Source organism: Delphinapterus leucas, chromosome 1 (genome assembly GCF_059928025.1).
Source record: "Delphinapterus leucas isolate spDelLeu-1000000601 "Yukka" chromosome 1, BTC_Dleu_Yukka2, whole genome shotgun sequence".
Taxonomy (NCBI): Eukaryota; Metazoa; Chordata; class Mammalia; order Artiodactyla; family Monodontidae; genus Delphinapterus; species Delphinapterus leucas.
The window spans coordinates 65,490,676-65,514,080 of NC_143129.1; the positions used below are offsets into that span (position 1 = coordinate 65,490,676).

At 34.3% G+C, this 23,405-nt stretch overlaps 1 protein-coding gene across 2 annotated transcripts in view; it reads left to right on the forward strand.

Moving 5' to 3' along the window:
• KIFAP3 (kinesin associated protein 3) overlaps window positions 1–19,769 on the forward strand; it is a 165,294-nt gene extending 145,525 nt beyond the window's left edge. For both annotated transcript variants that reach the window (XM_089911285.1, XM_022560136.3), the window contains exon 20: window positions 19,308–19,769. In XM_089911285.1, coding sequence (XP_089767411.1) covers window positions 19,308–19,416 — 109 coding nt within the window. In that variant the 3' untranslated portion in view covers window positions 19,417–19,769. The remainder of the gene's footprint in view (window positions 1–19,307) is intronic.
• Window positions 19,770–23,405: the final 3,636 nt, after the last annotated feature.

Below are 23,405 nucleotides of genomic sequence, written 5' to 3' on the forward strand. Positions count from 1 at the left end.
CTTGCTTATTCGTAGTCTAATGAGAAATTTAAAATTATAAGCAATTTGGTTGATAAGCACCACCACCCCCTCCAAAAAAATAAAAGAGAGAGGAAAACAGAGCACGTCATCTTTTATTTCCCTTAAGTCTGGATTCAATGATACTGAGCTTACTCCTAAACTCAGGGACGGGGTTGATTGATTCTAGCCCATCTGTGTTTTGATTGATATAACAATGTGATTTAAGTATTTATGAATAATTGTTTAAAAGTCCCTATATTAGAAATATTAAACATATATTAGAAATGTTAAACATGTTTTTTCTTAAATATTTTTAAAAAACAGACGAAACCTAAAGCCTATGGGTTTTTAAATGTAATATTAATTTATTCCCGTTTTCTCCATATTGCCCATAGTCCTACCAGATGTGCTATTACAAATAGCTCACCCCTCAGATATGAGCCATATGGGCTCTGTAAACTGATTTGCACTTATTTTGAATAGGAATTGTACAGATTACAAATGAATTATTAAGGTAAATGTATATTGCCAAATAAATCTAAGAGCAAAATATTAAACTGTAGTAAATGAGAAAGGAATGTGCAAATGAAGACCTGCCTGTTTTAATAAGTTTAGTGGTTACCTCCTCAGTTTCAACCAAAAGAAAAGAGTTTTTTTCTTTTTTTTGTTGTGTTGAAAAAAAAAAGTCTTTAAAACTGCTTACAGAAGTATCTAAGACAAAAACAAGGAAATATAATGTTCTAAACTCTGCCAGTCCAAACCATTTGAGCTGCTATGACAGCTCATAAAACTGAGAGTAGTTTTTAACTGGGCTCTGTTTTACATTGCCAAAGTGAATTTTCCTTGCAGGAAGTAGCCAGAGGGTTTATTTAGTTTCCAATCCAAGGCTTTGATCTTTCTGTACTGTCACATCTCGGGTTACATAGCCCTTTTTCACTGCAGTAAATCTGCAACTGTTAATGAGAATAAAATTTCCTCCTCCTTGCTGATCACTTGCTGTTAAATGCCAAAGCACAGCCAACTGCATATTTGCAGATTTCAGCTACAATGTATGAAAACAGGGCAATCAGTTTAAACTTGTTGTCTTTGTAATTCATTTTATTGGGCTTTCTTCCTTTTTAAGTGACCTATTTTATCAAGTAAGTGGTTGCAAGGCCAAGCCTGGGAGAAAGATTTAGAATGCTAATAAGCTGAGAGGAGAAAGGTGTGCACGTGTTGGGGAGGCAGGGTACGGGAGTGGTTGCACATGCACGTGCACTGCCATTAATGCTCAAATTGGGTCTGCTTTCGTGCTCTTGAAAGACCCGACCTCTCTTTCCGCTCAAATAAAGTAAGCTGGTTTGTTGTTTCTTTGATTATGTTGTATGTTCAGTTTCAAAATAAATTTGTACTTAATGAGTTTATTTAATAAGTCAGGACATTACTTTTCACTTTCAACTTCAGAGAAGATTTCATAGTATTTAAAGGAACTTAAAGGATTTCAAAAAACTTGATCTCTACATTGTAAGAGCTATTCTTAAAGTAAAAAGAACATCATTATAAGTATCCACTGAACCATCTTACCAAATGGGTCCTTACAAATATTGGAAATATTATAAATATCTGTTGAATAAATCAATGGAAATTCAAAATCACATTTAAGCAAGCTGAATTTTATACATTATTAAATATATGCATCTTCAGACTGAAATACAATAAAATCTCATTTTTTACTGCAATGAAACCTCTCAGTTGAAGCATTAACTATTTGATTCAGTTAATATATGTTGTTAAATTTATTTTTCACTTATACCTTTTATCTTTACTACCGTCTTATTTTGTGGTTGGCAACTAAACTTATCTCTGTCAAGAAATTCACTTTTAGAATGCCATTTTAGATGATAGCCATTGATAAATATATTTTATTAATATATGTTGATATAGATCATATCAATCTACATAAATATGAAATATGCTAAAATACATGAAAGAAAGAAATCAGCTTCTATTTTCTCACCATTGAAGCCAGTTACTACTATCTTATAGCTGTCTGTTTTCACAAAATAAATTATTTCTATTTTCATAAAAATCAAAATGTTGGGATAAATCGACAGTGCATAATACCCATTCATTGATTTAGACAACTATCATAGAAACAGTAACTGAAAATATATTGAAACACAGAATAAGATTTCTAACTTGGGGGCAGTAAAGTCAGACCTGATAAAACAGAGGACCCATTTTGGGGAAAGTGTCAGTTTTTAGTTACCCCAATAAGAAAGGAGGGTAAGAAAAGAATGGCTTGAAAATTTTAGGAGAGGGGGAGGTACAGCACTACCCTAGGCCTTTTCAGAAGGTATTTAGTATAATGTAGAAATGCTGAACTTTAAAATTATAGCTTGTACTTTTTTTTTTTTTTTTTTTTTTTTTTGCAGTACGCTGGCCTCTCACTGCTGTGGCCTCTCCCGAAGCGGAGCACAGGCTCCGGACGCGCAGGCCCAGCGGCCATGGCTCACGGGCCCAGCCGCTCCGCGGCATGCGGGATCCTCCCGGACTGGGGCACGAACCCATGTCCCCTGCATCGGCAGGCGGACTCCCAACCACTGTGCCACCAGGGAGGCCCAATAGCTTGTACTCTTAGAATTATTGTGTTTTCAAATAAGTCTATCTACGTGTACTTAAACTGTAACATGAAAGTTTGCATGTGGGCAAAAAATGGTAGAAACTAAAGCAGTTTTAGACACTGTATCTGAGGGTGGTGGGGACTGTTCAAAGTTTGCTTCTTTGTTTTTCTAATACTTTAAATCTGCATCAGACAGTCCACAATCCATCCAAAATTCTGGACATGAAAGTCCACAGAAAATTTCTGCACAAAATAAACATATTTTTTTAAGTTTTTGTTGTTCTTTAAAAAGAAAAAGAAAAATCTTAAATAAGTGAAACTGCTCCAAAGAGTTTGTTTCTGTAACATGAACCATCCAGTCCAGTTTTAAATGAAATTACTGGAAAGGAATAGAAACAATGCAGGCTTCAATGCCGTACAGACTCAATCTTTATTCTAATTGTATAATTTGAAATATTATTCTCTAAAATGGTTTCAAATCTGTCTATAATCTGAGATATGCTGATCAATAGTAATGCTGGCATTTATTGAAATATATTTACTGAGTGCCAGGCAGTATGCTAATTGCTATCATTACATCCCTTATCTAATTTGATCTTCACAGCAGCTCAGGGAAGGAGACATTAAGAAAACCCAAGCTTACTGAGTTAAGCAACTTGCCCAAGTTATCTCCCCACCTCTCAGTGTCTACTCTTATTTTTACCCCACCTCACTCTCTTCCCTCTGTTACAGGCAAGGAAGTGCCCTTTTTTTCAAAGTCCAGTTGGTTCATTTTGCTCGGAACCCCATCCCTTCTTACCTTCCTAAGGACTTCTTTCATATCACCACTCTTTTCCCTTCTAGTAGATCGTTCCTGTCAGAGTATAAACACAATGTGGAATCTCCAACGTTAAACTCTCTTTGCCCCAACATCACATTCCAGCTACTACCCATTTCTCATTTCTCTTCATACAGTGCATCTCAAAAGACTCCCATTCACTCTTCTATTTCTCCAGTTTTGTCACAATCGCTAGTAATCTTCATATTGCCAAATCCATGGACCTTTCTCATCTTTAACTCTCAGCAGTGTTGGACACAGATATCCAGGCCCTGCTTTTTGAAACTCCCTTCTTTCAGCTCTCAAGATACCCTGTTTTTTTAATTTTCCTCCGAAGATCTTCTCCATTCCTTCCCAATGTTTTTCTCTGCTGGATATTCCTCCTCCTTTTCACCTTTAAATGCTGGTTACTTCAGGACTTCAACCCTGTTCTCTATCCATATCATTTTGGGGAGCCCTCTTTTCTAATTTCACCCACTACCTAGAGGATTTCATCCAGATCCCATGGCATTAAATACTATCTGAAGGCTTGTATTTTTATCGGATGCCTCTCCTCTGAGCACCAGCTTTATTCCTCTCACTACTTAACATACCCAATTGAATGTTTAATAAAATCATCAGACTTAACTTTTGATTTCCTACATGCAAATAGGTGCCTCCTCTAATCTTCCATCTCAGTAAATGTCACCACCATCCAGTAGTTCAAGCCATAAACTTTGGAGTCTTCCCTGGTTCCTCCCTTTTCTTCACCATTACCACTCTCCCCAGTGCAAACCATCTGCAAGTCCTGTTGTTTTCATTTCTAGACTGTCTGAAATTTGGCCTTTTCTTTCCATTTCCACCGTTAGTACTCTAGTCCAAGCCACCATCATCTGTCACCTGAACCATTCAAAATAGCCTCCTAATTAATTTCCCTGCTTCTGCATTTACCTTCCCTTGCAATCCATTTTCCCCCATAGTAACCATTGTGATCTTTTTAAAGTGTAAATCAGATCATTTCAAATGTATAATGTGTAGTATTTATTAACTATATAATCAAGATGTATATATAGGGCTTCCCTGGTGGCACAGTGGTTGAGAGTCCACCTGCCAACACAGGGGACACGGGTTCGTGCCCTGGTCCGGGAAGATTCCACATGCCGCGGAGCAGCTAGGCCCTTCAAAAGGCAGTTTTTTATGTTATGTAGGTTACTAAAAACTTACCTATATAGCATAGGCTCCTACCAACAATTTTATAATACAAGCACATAATACTATATATACATTTTTTTTTTTTTTTTTGCGGTACGTGGGCCTCTCACTGTTGTGGCCTCTCCCGTTGCGGAGTACAAGCTCCGGACGCGCAGGCTCAGCGGCCATGGCTCACAGGCCTAGCCGCTCTGCAGCATGTGGGATCTTCCCTGACCGGGGCACGAACCCGTGTCCCCTGCATCGGCAGGCGGACTCTCAACCACTGCGCCACCAGGGAAGCCCAAAATATAATTTTTTGAGATGACTTAAAGTATCCTATTTATTATTCTTTATATCACTTTTTAAAAACATCTTTAAAGGTAATAGTATTATCGTGCTTAGAAAAATAATTAAGGAATTAATACTAAGTACAGTGTCAGTTTTTATACATCAATGTTCTTCAACATGTTCCTGCTAACTTTTGTGTTATTCTCACACCTTGATTAAATAAGGGTGTGTGTATGTGTGTCCCAATGAAATAAACATCTTAAACATTTTTGATTTGTCCTTAATCTTTAGAGGACACAAATTAATCATTAGAGAAGAATGCCGTAATGTCTTAAATAGACACTTCTTTTTTTAAGAGCATGCTATTTTGAGTGTTGTCATTTGTTAACTTCTGTTACAAAAGATTCTACCTTTAACATTTTCTTACAGAAGAAAAAATCAGATAATCTAAAGACAATAGTATTTGTCAATTATATCTCAAAGCCAGAAAAAAAATAAAAATAATTTTAAAAGACACTGTGATGAATTTTCTTAGATTAAAAAGTAAACAGATTTATAGATTCATATTTTTGCATTTTAACCTAAGCAGTGCAATATTTGACAAAGAATCACATTATTATTAAAATACAACCTCCTGAGTTATATAGGCTGTTTAATAAGACACTGTTTTTTGGGGTTTTTTTTGACACTGATCTTTAATGGTCGGGTAATTCACTAGAATTTAGTTACTTCATTATAACAGTAAGCACTTTGGAGGGATTAGTTCAGACAGTAGCTTTTCATAGCTTTGTAATAGAATGTCTCTTTAGAAACACATCAATGCCCTACAAAACATAATTTGAATAATTGTGAGATTTGAAGAGACATTGTATCAAAGAGTTTGATTTAAATGTTGGGTTCTGATGCATCCCATCTCATGAGCAAAGGTTTACGTAGGTAGGTAGATAGGCAGATAGATATTCCCAAGGAAATAAGTTACAAAACATTTTAGTCCTTGAATGTTTTTTAATGCTGATGTCATAGCTGTTGATGAATTCTCAAAACTTTTAATTGAAAGGGTTTTAGATTTGTTAAAATCATTAGGTTTTCTCATTTTTTAGAAAAGGCAGTAAACCTCCATTGAGGGTTATGGAAATGGAAAGGAAGTCTGGAGTTAAGGGGATTAATTATGACCTATAATCCTGTGGATTTTACCTGTAGGGATTTTAGGCCAATGTGCAGTCTTTCAGCAGTAGCCCAAATCACTTGGTAATCTTGTAAGTACTCAGCGCCTCTGCCAACTAAATATAACTCAGACCTACTTCAGAGAGGCAAATGCGGCATTCTGTAATAGAATCTATTTTCAAATGTGGCCTTGTTTCTGTATTTGAGAAGAAGGGTTAGTATTTTTCTAAACTTTATACTTTTATCATTAAAGTTAATTATTGGTGAGTGTAAAATCTATGTATGGCTATGTTGCTTTTTACATAAAAGCTACACATTTCAGACTAGAGAGGCATGATCAACAAATGGTTTCTTGTGCCTGTAATCAAAGTTAAACATTTTAAATAATTAGTCTTTTGAATAGACTTACAGAGAGGAGCATAATTAATGATTTTCTGAATATCATCTCTTTTGTGGACATAAGTCACCATTCTATCTCAAATAATATACCATACTTTAATATATTTTTAAGCCTATTTTCTTTGTTTATCTTTATCTTAAGTTGATACATCCCACTTTTTCAGAAATTCTTTCCATTTCAGGTTTTTCCAGCCAAAAACAAAGCACCTTCATATTGGCCTGTCAGAAATTAAAAGGCAAAACAATCTTGAAAAGGAATCCAGATTCCTTTTTCAGTGGCTAATTTAGCGCCCCTCAAATGTGAAAGGATGGGAGGAGGCTCCTATGAACATAGTTAGGCAAGTAAATTTTTAAATTGCAACTGTAACTTAAATTGATATAAGAATCCCCACAAAGCTATATTTACATGGTACTTAAACTTCATGTGGAGATCTCTTTTGAGGTGGCAAATAAGCAGGAATTCTTAAAAGTCTCAAAAAGTTTTTTAAAAAGGTTTCTGGGTTTTAAGGACTTTATAAATATTGGGCTATTATAGTTCAGCTCATTCTCTGTATATACTAAGGGGAAAACAGAAACTATGTCAATATCCTACAGTTGAATTTTGTCTTTTTCTTCTAAAATCTGAGGGAGAGAAGTACTATTTGCCATCAGCAAGTGTGCACCCTAGTCATTTTAAATCAATTTGTAATCTTTCCTTGTCCTGCATACTTGAGGTAACTAATATGGATATACCTATGTGCTAGTTGGAAATACTGCTTAAAACCCTACACTGCCTTTAATTTAAAAAATGTATAGTGCATTCCCGTCTCCCTGAAGAATTCTCCTCATGGTTACCCAGCTCTGCTTATGTGTCCCGTATTGTCAGGTTGGCACCACCCCAAGACAGTGAACATCACAGAATGAAGATACCCCACCCTAAACACTTCTGTGACCCTGTGCCCTTTTCAAAGAAAAGCCAACACTACAGCATTAAACCTAAGTGCAGGAATGTATGCAGTGTGGGAAGTGATGATTTGTGTGAAATAACTAAAAACCTTACCCTTGATTTACTACTTTCAAAATAAAGTCCCTGAATATAAAATAAGATGAAAAAGCATGTAAAGAGACTTTCCCAGTATTATTCATCCCTGAAGGTGTTGTATCGTTTGCATCTATCTTGACATAGAATCTGAAGGGTTTTGATTGAATAATTTTATTTATACAAGCAGTCCAGTCTCACTATGGTAAAGGAAGATATGATTGGCCATGGCATTATTTTAGTGCAACAACAATTAGTTGCCTATGTGTAGGCATAAATCTCTATGAATTATGTAAGAGCCCTGTAAAGGCAAACAGAAAGCATGTGTAAGAAGCATGCCAAGTGTGATAGAGTATCTCTTAACAGTCTAGATTATATGGCAGGAGCCAGAATTTCTTAAGTATTTTCTAGGGAAGCCTCTATCATTTTCATATGTCATAACAATAACACCAAGTACATACTACAAGAGTCTTTGTACTGTTCTTGTAAAAGACCTGGAAATATAATAATCTCAAGGCAGAGAGATGTTAAAAGGGATAGCCATTATTCTTACTTTACCAAAAAAAAAAAAGAAAAAGAAATCATGACAAAGAAAGTTACAGATTTAGACGGAGACGAGTTATATCAGTAGAGACATAAATTATATCCAGATATTCTGGTTTTGGGGTCATTGCACCCCACTAACTTTAATAAAATGCAGGAGTTGTTGATAAGTTCATACTTAAGTTAGTGTAGCTGAATTTGTAAACATAATTACTAGTCCTTAAATTAAGGGAGAAAAATGCCCTTGTACATCAGTGATAAAGAAAAAAAAAGTATGTTTCCTTATGTTGCTTTAAAAATAATAATTTTAAAATATGGTAATAGGGCGAAGTCAGAAAAGTAATTGTTAGAATCATATACTTCTGCATTGAAGTCTACACGGGATTTGCTTGGTGTCAATGCAGTGTGTGCAAAAGGTGCTTAGCCCCATTCTGTGAAGAAACTGTTAGAAATACCTTGTTTCATCATCAGAAGACTGCAATCTGGTTGATCAGGATGACTTCAATCAGTTTGTATCTTGACAATCTAAAATTAGCCTTAGACCTAAGTAGAAAATGAATTTACCTTTTTTTGTACAGACCTATAATATAATAAATACATTATCAAGGGCCAAGAGAGTTTATGAAATTTAAGAGTAGAGATTTACTTTAGTAACTGTTCTTCTAGTGCTAAATGCATTGCTGGTGTATTATGTAGTATATGGAGATCCTAAGTGCTCTAGAGGATACTAAATAACTATTAAATATTTATCTGACCTGTATTGATTACTGAAATTACTGAAGGCTGAAAGTATCTATATAACACTGCCCAACATAGATGTTTTAATTATGCTAAGTGAAATAAGTCAGACACAGAAAGCAAATACTATATGATATCACATATGTGGAATCTAAAAAATACAGCAAATTAGTGAATAAAACAAAAAAGCAGACTCACAGATATAGACAACAAACTAGTGGTTACCAGTGAGGAGAGGGAAAGGGGAGTGACAAGATAGGGGTAAAGGGGGGAAAAGGTGTTTTTATTGGATTATATGAAATCATGTGTGTAAAACTTGAAAATTGTAAAGCACTATAGAATTTAAAGAATCATTCAATTTAAATTTTTTATTAAAAAAATTAAGTATCATAATAATACAAGGAAATGCCTGTTGTATATTTGATATTATAAACTTATTTTAGAATCGAACTTTCAAACTTTGATGCTTAGCTACTTAAAAACATGCACTTTTAATTTGTTTAAATATAGTTTCTATTATCCATACTTGTGCTCTCAATTTTAGAAAAATATTACTTAGTCTGATTTAGCTACATAAAAGGTCCTTATCAATCACCACTTGATTTTTATCAGCCAAAGGTAATTTGCAGGCTATTTAGCCTAAAAATTATTGAGACAAATAAATGAATAAGTAGACTAGGGCATAAATTGGAAACTTTACATTAAGCTTATATGTGATAAGATTTTTGAGATTTTTTTTACAACTAACATTTATATACCTCTTATGAAAGGTAGTAAAAGAAAAAGTTTCAAAGCGATATAAAAATATTCCAAACCGTATTATTTATTTAAGGACGTCGGACAAGGTTTTAACAGAAGCTTAACATTAATTTTTAATTTACAAGAGACTGATATGTCAGTAGGGGTAGCATGCATGTTAGATAGTGGTATTACCTCTTTGATTATATCCATATGTCAGATTTCTGTCTGCTTTATAAAGAATGATGGGGAGTTGATATAGCCCATTATGTATAGTACTTGTGATAATTTTAGGTTCTATTCCATCTCTTGAACTTGTTCATTTTGATAGTGCATTATCATTCTAAGATTCTGGTTGGTGTTTAAATTTCAGTAACTGAAGGTCATTATTCATATTTTAACTGGACTAAAAAGTTTTTAATGCTAGCATTAACTTTTGAATTATGCTCGAGCTCTTAGACTTTACAGCATGTTTAGTTTCTTTTCATTTCTTATTAGTATTTTTCAGTATTTAATAGTCTCCTGCTCCCACCTCCAACAAGAACTCTCCTCTCTGTTCAACATCAGAAACATTTTCCTCTTTGGCATGTGCTTTTAGTTCCCCAAGCAGTATAAGCAAATTGGAAAGTTCAGCTGTCATTCTTGGAAGGTCATAGATCACACTAGCAGCCTGAGTAATCCAAGAGGTTTTAAGTATCATAGCATTTAGTTTAAAGTGAAATTTGCTCTGACAGAGCTGGCAGACCAATAGGAAAAAGAAATATTTGTGCTTGGAGAAGTGCATATGTAGAGACCAAGAGTCTAACTGATGGCTGGAAGTGATTTCAGTCTAAAAAAACAAATCATTAAGAGAGTGCATAGGGGTAAAATACACAGTTCATATTTTAAAGAGTCTCAAAATGAACCAGCAACTAAGGTTAGCATTACATAGTAATTAGCTGTGGTGTTCAGACTTTAACTCACTCAGTACCAGGCAGTATGGTTAAACTATCACTGTGAAAACATCGCTACTTAAACTCTCTACTTTAAACCTACAGCAGTAATTTTTGTACCTTAAAAAACCAAAGTATTATGACAGGTTATATAAATGTTGAACCAGTAACAGACAAACAATTATTTAAAAGAGGTGCTAATGACTAAGTTTATTGACCTAGGGGTTAGTTAAGCAGCTCAGCAAGTTCCCTTAACATTTGGTGGTGTGAACTGAGGCAATCCTTGATATTATAGAACTGCTAATTTCAAGAAGTCCTTGTACTTAATTGAAGAAATGCAAGTTAAAGATGACAAGACGGTATACTTTCATTAAAAGATTGCTATAAAAATTTTGAGACCATTGTAAGTTTCAGTAAATATTCACTTCAGCATCATCACATCTGATGGCTTCTGTTAGGCACCTATTAGAGTATTATTTCTGTTAATTGCTACAAATAAGGGAAAAAAATCTTCTAATGGCTCCAGTTATTTCTTTCAAGTCATTGTTCTGTTCAAGAAAGCCAATTTTGAGTCACAGGAATACAAGGTTTATAAATTCTTTCCTTAGATGTGCAAAGCAGATTAATAAGAGTAGAATAGAAGGAACTCCAGCAAGATGGTAGACTGACCTGACTTGGAAGGGCCCCCTCCTGTATAGATATAGAAAAGGTGGACAAAATATAACCCCAAGTGACACACAAACACAAAAGAACCACCACAAGAATATTGAACTAGGTATAGGTTATATAGTGTAGGAAGATAGAGCTGAATTCCCTATATAGAGCCTGGAACTTCAAAGGGCTGCCTTTTTCTCATCAGTTGAAAAGAGGACTAGATGATTTTAATTCACCAGCCCAGAGAAGTGGCTAAAACTTGTCTTCTGCCCTAAGACCCTAGAAGGGGAGGATAGTCACCCATGAGGAATAGGAATCATACGCTTGCTTCATGAACACGCATGGGGTCAGAATTTATACTATACATTTAATTCAGGAAACCCCAAGTCAAGAAATTATCATTAAAATGGCTTCAGGACAGTGAAATTCCAGGACCTTGATATATTATAAACAAATACAGAACCTCTCTGTAGAAGTATCTCGAAGCTCAAGGGCCAGCAGACAGGCAAAAAAGAAAAAAATGACTAAGCTCTTGAAGAAAGGGACCGTCATGAAGAAGAATTGTCAGAGGCAACAGTAAAAGAGTAAGGATGCCCAAGAACTAGAGTTAATAGAAGAATCTCAGTGAGACTATAAATTTAAAAAAAATAATAAAAAGGGATAGAAGACTTAATCCAAAGATGATATAATATGAAAAAGTACCAACTGTAACATCTCCACATAAAAAAATATAATCATTAAAATAGGCTCTGGAGATGGGTTAAATAACAGATTAAGATGTATAATAAGTGTAAATTGAATGGTATTAGAAGAGCATCAGTGAAATGGAATTTCTTTCCATTTGGAATAAATCAGTGACTATTTTACACATGCTTCCTCCATCATTAGTACAAATTAGTTTTTATCTGAAGCATCTCAGTATAGTAACTAAATTGAAAGGATTTGTCCCCAAGATGGTATTTTCCCCTTAGAACTGACAGATGTCTTTTTCAAAAAAATTTTTTTAATAAGTTCCAGATGAGTACATTAAATACAACCTCCCACTACTCCTATCATTTATAATTTTGAAGAAAATATTACTTAGTTTGATTTCACTAAAAATATGATTCTTTAAAATTGATAACCATGCATATAAAAGGTTAAGAGTAAAAGAAAGCTAAATGGAAAATGACAGCTAAACTTGATACATATTGGTGAAACTCATTAAAAGACTGCTTCACTCTGCTCATTTTCTCTATAATACAAAGGCTCAAGTCAAAAGCAATCAGTAACACTTTTGAGCAACCTAAAATATATATTATTACATTTAAATTTATAGAAACAAGATGCTATTGACAGGTTCAATGAAAAGTTTAGAAGTTTTCCTATAATAGCAGTACTTTAACATGCAAGTTCATTACATTTTTCAGTGTCCAAGACAATCAGCATCTTCTCTCATTTTTATAGGCCCCCACATTCACAAAACTTTTTTGCATATGAATGATAGTGATTCCTATTTAACTCTAAATTGTTTCACATATATAAAGACATCGATTATATGAAAAAGCAATGGAAACCACATTCTATCAATGTTAAATATGCTGAGAAGTTTAAATTTGGTAAAGCTTGCTTTAAAACTTTGTAAAAGTACGATACTCGGTGATAAAACAAGCTCTCCATCTAGCGGTGGATCTCTAAATTGCAAACATTTAGATCTTGATTTAGTAATACGTCACTATACAAATGTTAGGTATAATTTTATAGGTATTATGTCAGTCAATCCAGACTTCTCTTATTGCTCTATATGAATTTCAAGAAAAAATGCTCTCTTCTGCCAGAATAGCCCATCTCTTCCTGTTCAGTACAGGGACAAACTACTACTACAGTTTGATTTCATCTACATGGAATACTACAGCCTCTTATTTATTTGATGAAACATATCCCCATATTAAAGGGGCAAAAATTGTTTCATTCCAGTTAACTATAACCTCAAATTTTTGGCCAGTTTTGAAGTTCTTTCTCTTCATTCTCAGTTCCCAAATAGTAAATGTATAACTTAAAACTCCATTTCAAAAGAGAAAAGATACCATTTTTTGTCATGAAATGTAGCATATTTGATCATTGTTAGTTCTGCCAGTGCCTCTACAGACTCGCATTACTTCACATATGGACAGCCATAATATTCTTAAATGTTCCCCATGCTTTTGCCTCTCAACCCCTTGTTCCCCAATTATCTTTTTGAAACACAGAAGTAAGTTGTTCTTGGTCCCCTTCTTAAAAACATTGACAGCTCTCCAAAAGTGTGTGGTTCTTAGTATGGCATATGAAGAGCTTTTAAAATCTAGTCCTAACCTCCCTTTCTAGCTTTATCTTCTGCTACTGCTTACATTGCAAACCTAAGACTTTGACCATAACAAATAATTTGCTCTTCTTCAGCCCTTTCTCTTGCTCAGGCTGCCACACCATCAGGAATTCTCTCTCTCTCGCCACTTGTGAAATCCTACTTGTCCTTTAAGATTCATTCATTCATGCAATCAAACACTTTTTGAAATCCCACGCCATGTCAGATACAATACTAGATGCTAGTGATATAGCAATGAATGAGATAGTCCTTACCATTCATGGTGCTTAAAATCTAATAGGAAATGAAGACAAAAAATAAAATATAATGTCAGGAAGTGACAGATACATTAAAATCAAAGTATTTTCTATAAAGGCTTTCTAGTTCTTGAGATTCTTCTGTAACAATTTGTACATATCTCTAATATACTCTCACATTATGTTATTTGGTCCTATTCTACTCTGTAGTAATTTATAAATGTACTAGGGTAACACAACACATTATTATCAGAATTTTGTTCCATATTAGTTGCCTCCAATCCATGGTCAGGGACCATGTCTTGTTTATTATCGCCTTCCAAGCAACACATCTTCTTTTTGACATTGACTTCTAACACTATACTTAACACATTATAGAAAGTCATGTACTTTCTATACATGGGTGGATGGATGTACAAAAGATCACTATTACGTAGACCTAAATTTCCCATGACAAATCATACTTAAGCTGAAATTACTCTGATGATAAATTTATAACCTAGTTGGAAAGGAAGATAAACATACTGATTTTGGTTTTATGATCAGTATATTGGAGTAATTAATAAAAAGAATGAACTGTTCTAGGAGACTGTTACTAAATTATTTCATGCAGTGTTATAATGTCCTGGAGCTGTATCCTCCAAAAAATGTTAAGTCCTTTCACTTAACGATCCCAAAAGAATTCCAGCCTTCAGTATTATCTTATGGATCACAAAGATAGGTAGTTAATAAGTGTCATTGTTCCCTACTTGTAAGTATATTGTCATAAAGGATTTTGTCGTAGGGAGAATAGAATCCCCAAAGAAAGACCCAAGCTAAAAAGATGAAATTCAACATGGTAGTTGTAAGTTATAAATTTCATGTGTGTCTGTATGTATATACACACACAACTATACACACACATATACAGTCAATGTAAGCCATTTTGTGATAATGACTCCTTAGAAATTTTGTTCAGGATCAACACAGTTTTGGCCTACATTAGCAGAGAGTCAGAAATGGGATCTCGTTTTTATCTTCTGTACTGGTTTCAGACCATATCATAAGTACCACATTGTTTTCAACTTCTTTATTTTAAGGTTAATACTGAAAAAATTGAAATACTTTAGAAAACAAATGATTTTAGAGACCATGTCATGAGGATTGATTAAATGAGATTTGTGAAATAGTCATATTAAGGAATAATTAGACTTCTTGTATGGTTTGAGAAGGTAATTCTAGGACTCATAGAACCAGATTTCAGATGGGTGTTAATGAAGAACTTTCTCATAGTTTGGTAAGTCTGTAGAAGGAACGAACTGCCTTGACAATGCAGAGTTATGGAGGTGTTATGACAAGAGCTGTATAGACCCTGTCAAGGATGTTGTGAATGAAAGGGTACACTAGAGTATTTCTAAAAATGTTTCCAAGTCAAAGATTCTATGAGCCTATGAAAAGAGAACTTGGCTTGAATGTATCCTTTTTTTTTTTTTTCCTGTGTTATTCACTAATATATTCATTATGTGCTTTGCATTCATTTTGCTGACCTGGAAATTTCAAAGAAGAAAAAGACTTGTATTGCTTTTATCTAACTTTAATAAAATAATGATAATACTTTTCACTTATGCAGCACTTTTCACCCAAGGATTTCAAAGGGCTTTACAAATATGCACTAATTAAGCCTCACAAACAGCCAGAGGTAGGTGATTTTCTTTCCTTTCTACAGGAAGTAACGTTACTTCCTTTCTACAGGAATGTCAATTCTGACACAGAAGTTTAATCAGAGCCTCGGAGTGCCTAGGATTCCTTACTGGCTGCCATTCCCTTTGTAATATGCTGCATGTGAAGCGTCACTTGTCATGTCTGGATTTCTTTTTTTCACCCTTCTCTGAATCATCTCAAGTTTAGAATTCTAATGAATGATGTTGAAAATTTGTTTGAAGCCTTGTAAATATTACAGAAAATTTAGTCTTCTGCTTGCTGAATGCTAATTGGATTTCTAAATGTTTGTTTAAAAATAAAACCTAGGTGTGGTTTTATATTTGTTGTTGAATTTTAAATATATATTTTTTACTTATAAAGAATTTGTCATTTTTTCTAGGTACCCCAAAATCATTGTTCTTAGGACATAAAACTTAATGGCAGATGGATTTGGGGGCCTTACCTTTCCTAGTTGTCTTTTCACAACAAACAGTAACCATTTTCTTTAGACTAGAATTATATATTTTCAAGAAGCAGTATTGCATTTTGGTATTTTTCTAATTTAAAGGTCCAAAATATATCTAGACATTGAGGATAAAGGTTAAATGACGCTACATAATTAGTCTTGTAAAGAAAAAGTGGTCTAGTAGTGGCATATTCTACTCGAAAGGGACACACAGCTTTTTTATATAGTTTAGGAGTACCAGGAAGAGAATATGTACGTATGGAGACACACATGCAGTGTTGGATTAAATTCCAATATAAATAGCCAATTATACAAACTCTTCTCTGAAGCAGGATGGTCACACAGGGCACGAGGAGGTACAGCATATCACAACTTAGTTTCTGTTGGTTCTGAGGGTCCCTGTTGAGGGCATGCAAGTGGCTTTAATACTGTGTACTCTAAGTCAAGTCTTAGTGGATCAGGAAAGGACAATTTTTGCTGTGATACTTCCTTTTATATTCACGTTTCTGTCCCCTTCCAGAAGAATTTATATAATCCATCTGCTTCTGTTGGGAAAACTTACATTAGGCTCTCCTGGTTTGAACCAGATTCAGCATTAACAAGGCTACATCCTTATACCAAGGGAGAAAGTAGAGTAAGAGTTCACATGTCCCAGAAGAATATCTATCTCCAGGTTTTAACATCCTGAAAAGTCCAATTTCCTCACTATATTAGAACCAAATGAGAGACTAAAGAATCAAACTATTCTGTATCAGAGTGAATTTTATTTAAAAGATATTAATTGTAGGGATATGGTTGATCTTTCATGATACAAAAAGATATAGAACTTAGAGTACCACCAGAGTACCCACACTGGTCATAATGTTTCACATATTCTTTAAACAGCGATTTGATCTATGATACATGATGGATAATTCCAGAAAAGCTCATTTTAAGAGTTGGTCTCAAATTCTCCTATTTGAAAAATTTCCCCATATGATATTTATGGAAGTTCACAAAAATTTGGTTTTTACATTGTAATACAGAAGTCTCTGGGTTAACTATTGAGTGCATAAATAGAAGTTTATTGCAGTAAACCTGCAGGCTCAGAAAACTCAAACTCAACAGTGTTCAAGATATGGTCTTACTTTCACTGACTTGGGGATGCATATTCTTACCAAAAATTGTGACTAACATATTTTTTAAAAATCCATTTGTCAATTTACAATGAAAGTATAACCAGCAGGCAGATCAGATATGTCTTAAGTTTATTCTTTACCCTGTTGGCAAACCATATGAGAAAACAGTAATCAGAAATTTGTTTATTGGTCATAGAAATTAAAAAGTTTTGCAGTTTGAATGTGTGATAACTTTAGACTCAGAACCTTTGTTAATGCCCCTTCCTCAATGAGGACAAACCTGCCAAAAAGGTCATATATTCCTGATGGTGTTATAGGTCACCCCAAGGGATTGCTTGGGTTGGTTCCACTACAGCATTGCCTCTGAGGAGCTCCTTGTTCTGTGCCAACATGGCTGACAGACACCCTTCTCAGTACCGTCATCTTCTTTTAGATAGAATTACAGTCATATTGTTACTCTGTGAGATGTTCTGTTTTGAAGGTACTTTCGCATATTTCTTCACTGATCAACCATATGCCTCTTGTTTCCAAGTTCTTAAAAGAGATCTCACCACAGCCCCTAGATTAATAAAGACAAAATTAACTTGAGTTTTACCGAAGTCTGCTGCTATTCAGCCTCAGAAGAGATGCTAAAACATGTAAAGAGTGGCTGAAGGCAGGTAATAAGTAGAAAGCTGAAAAAGGAAGGAGCTGAAATCCGCAAGCTATACAGTCATCCTTTATATAACTGAGAGTTGTTTAGATACATGAGTATTTGATAGCCTTAGTGCTTCAACAGAAAATTTTTCAATGGCCAACTTTTCCTCTAATTTTAAACTGATACAGGTGTGTCTTAGTCGTGGGCTCCATTAATTTCTAAAACATCTTTAAAGCTACCTCTAGAGTAATATTTCCCTTCATCAGAAAATTTAATCTTTCTTTCCATGGGACCAAAGTAGGAAAGGCATACTTGTATTTTGCCATTTCAAAATAAAATTCAGACTTAAAACTTTCAAACAACTTTCAGAAATTACAGACACAGTTTTTGATATAGAAGGAACCCAAAAGTTTGATTTGTCCAGGATCGTTCACTACAAATGCTAACCTAAACCTTATATTTCAGAAATTCCATTCCCCTAAGAGGTAGATTCACATGAATTATATGCCCTTTACTTTTAGTATTTAATCCTATTCCAACACACACACACACACACACACACACACACACACACACGCACACAAATTATTTAAAACCTTAACATTTTAATCGTTACTTCTAAAGCGTTTTAACTTAATCTCACTTTGAGTTGTGAGAAGAAATCAGTGCCTGTATGAATATATTTTTTAATCATATTGAGATTTTGCTGATAAAGGGAAAAGTATTTTTCCATCTAGCATTATCTGGAATAATCTTAAATCATTTAAATATATTTATTTTTTCAAAGCTTACATTTCTGGATTATAAATAATTTCTTTTGATTGGAAATAAGCTCACTAGCATTCACTGCATGCGCTATGCACGAGCATGTTATAGCTGCCATATTTGCCTGGCAAAATAATATCCTGTCATTTCGCTAAGTGTTTAATAATTCTCTGACTCTTTAAAAGTACTTTTTCTTCTAAATGTATTAATAGATGAAAGAAGAATTTTTAAAGTAATATCAGTTTATCCATGTTTCAATCCACCTTTTTAACTCTGAAGGTTATCTTTGGGCTTCTATTATTTCCATAGAATAAATTTATCATTTATAAATTTATAATTATAAATTTGTAATCCAAAATTTATAATATGCTTGCTGTAACTCAAAACATGTACTATTTAGTAATTTTTTTGCATTGAGGAGTCAGAAGAAGAATTTGCATATCAAATCTGGCTAACTTTCAAATTTTGTAAAATTCTTTGTCTTCTTTTAGTCATAGGCTTATGGTATGATTTGGCTCCAAGTGAGAGTTTACTGCTAAAACTCAATTGCATGTCCTTACTAATAGTGGATTAGTCCTATGAAATAGAGATCTTATTATAAATAACAAAACTCACTTTACTACAGTTTTAATTTTATCATTCCCTAGCAGTGTATTACTGATAGTTGCTAACATGTAAAATATTTTCACATTCTGGCATAAACGCCATGTATGAATGTAATTCATTAAAACGTTTCTGATCTCTCTTTCTCTTTGTCTTGAATGGTACCTGATGACAGAGGTTTTCAACGTTTTTAACAGAAGTTATTAGAATTAAATATTTATTAAACACATTTTTATGACTACAGTAATTTAAAGAAGAAAAAAAGTTAATGATAGCCAGCCACATAAGTCACTTTTGCTGCTAGGAAGAGAATTTTGGAGGTATAAAGTTCCAGGCCTCTTCTTTGACCTGCATTGGAATGAAAAATATAATAGATTATTCCTTTTTTTTCTTTTTAGCCTTGGAATGGATGGCTTTGGCCAATCGGTTGGCATTCTTGGACGCCCTGCCACAGCTTATGGATTCCGCCCTGATGAACCTTACTACTATGGCTATGGCTCTCGATAAAGTCATCCCTCTCCATTTGTGCTCTCAGCTTAGAAGAGATCTGTGTGGGTTGGGTTAACTTTGAATCTTGGCCTAATAATGCATGTTGATACTATTGCGGGTCTGTGTTTCTTTTTACTTTTCCATACTGTTAGCTGCAGGTTAACTTCGACCCCTTCCGTCAAGCAACAGTTGATGCTTGACACTGTTCACTCATCAAACCACATCCTGATGCTGAATAATATTTACCATGAGACTCAGAAGTGAATGCTGAAAAGCAACTAGACTGTAAAACAAACACTACATTATGTACATTAATTGACTAATTTAATTTCTATTAAAAAGAAGCATAAAGTACAAATGAATTAGCAAAAGTCATGTGTTTCTATTTAATGTGTTTTATTAGGAGTTACATGCTTATGTAGAGTGCATATAATTTTTTTTTCCTGTCCTTTTTTTCCCCTTATAAACTCTTAAGTATTTCACGTGATATGTGCTACCTTTAAAATTTATAAAAAGAGTGTCACCTTTTTTATTTCATGCCATGTGCCTGAAAGGTTGCTTCCCAAAGTTATTAACTATGTTTTTTGATTAACAGTGGAACATATGCCATAATTATGTTATATGTGAGTAGAGTTTCTTCAGCAATTAATTCAAATTAATTTTGTCTTTCTGATTTTAATACAGAAAACCTAGGACATCTATTAGTATACATGAAACTAGATTGGCATTGGGTTTTTAAATTTTATTATTCATGAAGTCTAAAATATGGAAAAGCTAATTATGTCTCACTGAAGAAAACTAAGGAACAAAATATTTTGCTCACTTAGATACCCGTTTCCCATTTGGTCACTTGTTTTTACAAGATTTAGGTAGTAAGAAATGGAAAGACATAATAATGAGTTGTGAAAATAACTCATGCATGTTATAGTATGGAAATATTTACTTGAAAAACAGAGCAAATTAAATAATTACAATCTACAGATATTTCCTTGAGCACCTGCTGTGGAAGAAATTATATGAGGCTTTGAAGTAAATACATAGATCAAAGACAAGAATTTAAAATCTCATTGGTCTACTATACTAGTTATTGGGCTTCATTTATATTTTAAGCATAGAATAGTAGAGCTGGAAAGGACCTTTGAAATAATTCAGTCCATCTATTTATTTGGGAAACCAATCACATAGAGATTTAAAATATAGTCAACAGATATTAACTACCTGCTGTGTATAAGGAAGTATATCGTGCTCCTTAGGGAATAAGTGAATCTAAGATATGATCTGTGTCTTTGAACTCACAACCCAATTGATCTTTCTGAAAACATGTATTTATTTGTCTTGGTTTCTATTTTAACTATAGAATATTAAAGCTGGAAAGGGCCTTAGAAACAACCCTATCAAACTCTTTCAGTTGGAAAAACCATGCCAGGAGAAATTAAATGACTTCCCCAAGCTTATGTATTTAGTCTGTGACATAACCTGTCTTCAAGCTTCCAATCTAGTAACCTCAATTAGTAAGTATCGTGCCTTATTACTTGTCATATGTACAAAGTATAAATACAAATAAGAAATGACATTATTAGAAAGATAAAGCAAACATTCTATAACTTAACTTCCCTCATACCATTATAAACTGATTTAGGAAGAACATCCACAACAATTCATAACATTTCCAGGGCTGGTCTCCAGGGTTTACATGCACATACGCATTCTCCCTGTATATTTTTTTCATTATTTTAGGACTTCACAGAATTAGAAATTGTGATCTTTCCACTCAAGCATGGACTGATTTACCTTTGCATTATTTATGAAGGAAAATTTTACTAAAGGAATAAGGAAGAATATCTAAAATTCTTACATACTTCAGAGAACAAAAGGTTTTGGCCTTGGGCACTTTTAGAAATACTATTTATATGTAAGTCAGATATCCTGGACTTACCAGATTTTGTCTACAAATTAAAGTCATGTTTACTTTAAGAACTAAATTGCCATGGCCTCAAGCCACAGTTTATAGCTGGAAATTATTTCTTCTCGAGTTTTCTGCCCTTTCTGAGAGTTCCCTAAGGCGCTTTCTCACATGGGGCCAAGAATAGGTTCCTCATGTTCTGTTTCCACCCCTTGTCCCTACACTGCTTCGTCTAGGTTGTTCATCTTCATGAGATCACAGCTGCCCTCTTCTTGGGAGAGCCACCACTACATTCACTCAGGACTTGGGGAAGAGAACACTGCTCCACCCTTTCCTAGCCCCTTCCATATGTGTGACACACCTATTGCTTAATTCTGCACAGCACAATAGAACTGAAGCCATATATCCTGTCATGACTTTACAGAAACCTCAGAAATGGTAGATGAGGTACATCACACAAAATAACTTGCTACTATTACTAGTTGTAGCTACGATCAGAGCTTACAGTCACTAGGCTCTCACTTGGTGTTATGTTGCAGGGCTTACTCCGTGCCACCAGAAATATGCCAAGAATCTTTAGGACTCAAAGACTAAGCCAAATTGTCAGAAGGTCTCAGAGAAAAGAGAATGCTTTTTCTTCAACCCAATTGAAGGCCTATTCAGAGTCTTTGTTTCTTGTTACAAGATTTTTTATTAGCTGCCTGATCTTCAGGATTTTAAAGACCTTGCATATTTTAAGTCATGAAACAGAGAAAAAGAGAGAAATATAAATTGATCTTCCTACTTTTTGCTAAGTGGTACCTCGAGGGTTTTTTCCAAATCTAGCCAATTTGTCCTGGTTATTGGCAAATCTTCCCAAATTCTATCATTGAGGATACATCAACGTTTTCAGTGAGGTGAGTTTGTCCTTTTGTGTCTTTGTTGCTAGTTTAATGAGAATTTGGAAAATATGGTGTCTCCTCAGATATCTAAAATCCCACATACACATTCTAGCCAGGTACCTGACAGTCTACTAGATTGAAGGGATAACATTAAGCTTCAATATATGATCTCTATGGAGTATAGCAGAACCTCCCAACTATTTGGGATAAAGACTTGCATGAAATAGAGAGGCATTAAAGAATAGAATTAATAACACTGAGAAAAATCAGTGATAAAGAAAAATTTGATAAGCTCTCTGAGAAGGCAGAAGAAAATAACATAGATTAAATAATATATAAAAAATAATATAGAAGATAAAAAATCAGAGCACCAATATTTGGCTGGTTGGTTTTCCAAGAAAAGAGTTTTTGTTTTTTTAAGGCACAGGAATAACAGCCAAAGATAATAGAAGAAAATATTACTGAGCTAAAAAGGATGTTTATCCCTGCAATATGTGAACCATTTTTTAAAATGGATACCGACATCTATTTTGACATAGAGAAGTTCTTGATAAAAATGAATTAAAATTTCCATGAGAATCCTGAAAAGAAAGACAAAATACCTTCAGAAAATCTTAAAAGCAGGCAGAGGTTAAAAAAAAATAGACACGTAGAGTGGAACAAAGATGAAGATGGCAGCAAATTTCTCATCAGAAACAATGTAAACAGGGAGACAGTGGAGCACTATCTTTAACAGTAATGAGAGGAAAAATTGTCAACCTAGAATTCTATACCCAGTGAAAATGCTTTCCAAGAATGAAGGTGAAAAAAGACATGTTCAGGCATACAAAAGCTGAAAGAAGTTATCACCAGCAGAGCCACACTACAAACGTTAAAGGAAGTCTTTCAGGCAGAAGAAAAAATGATACCAGATGAAATATGGATCTCCACAAAAAAACTAAGAGCACTGAAAAAGGTAGCTAAGGGGCAAATATTTCCTATCTTCCTGGTGTTGGACTTAGAAGCTCCTACCATAAATCACTTATGGCATGGGGTGTGGGGGAGGAGGTAGGTAAAGGAAGGGAAAGGAGGAAGAAAGGAACAGAGGAGGAAACAACAGGAGGAGGAGGTAAAAGAGAAGAATGTCTGCTTAGTATTAGTATTAGGCTAGTGAAAGTCTATGTGACTGACTTTGGCTCTCCAGAAGAAAATTTTCCTATCAGGTATTTTCTCAGGAAAATTCA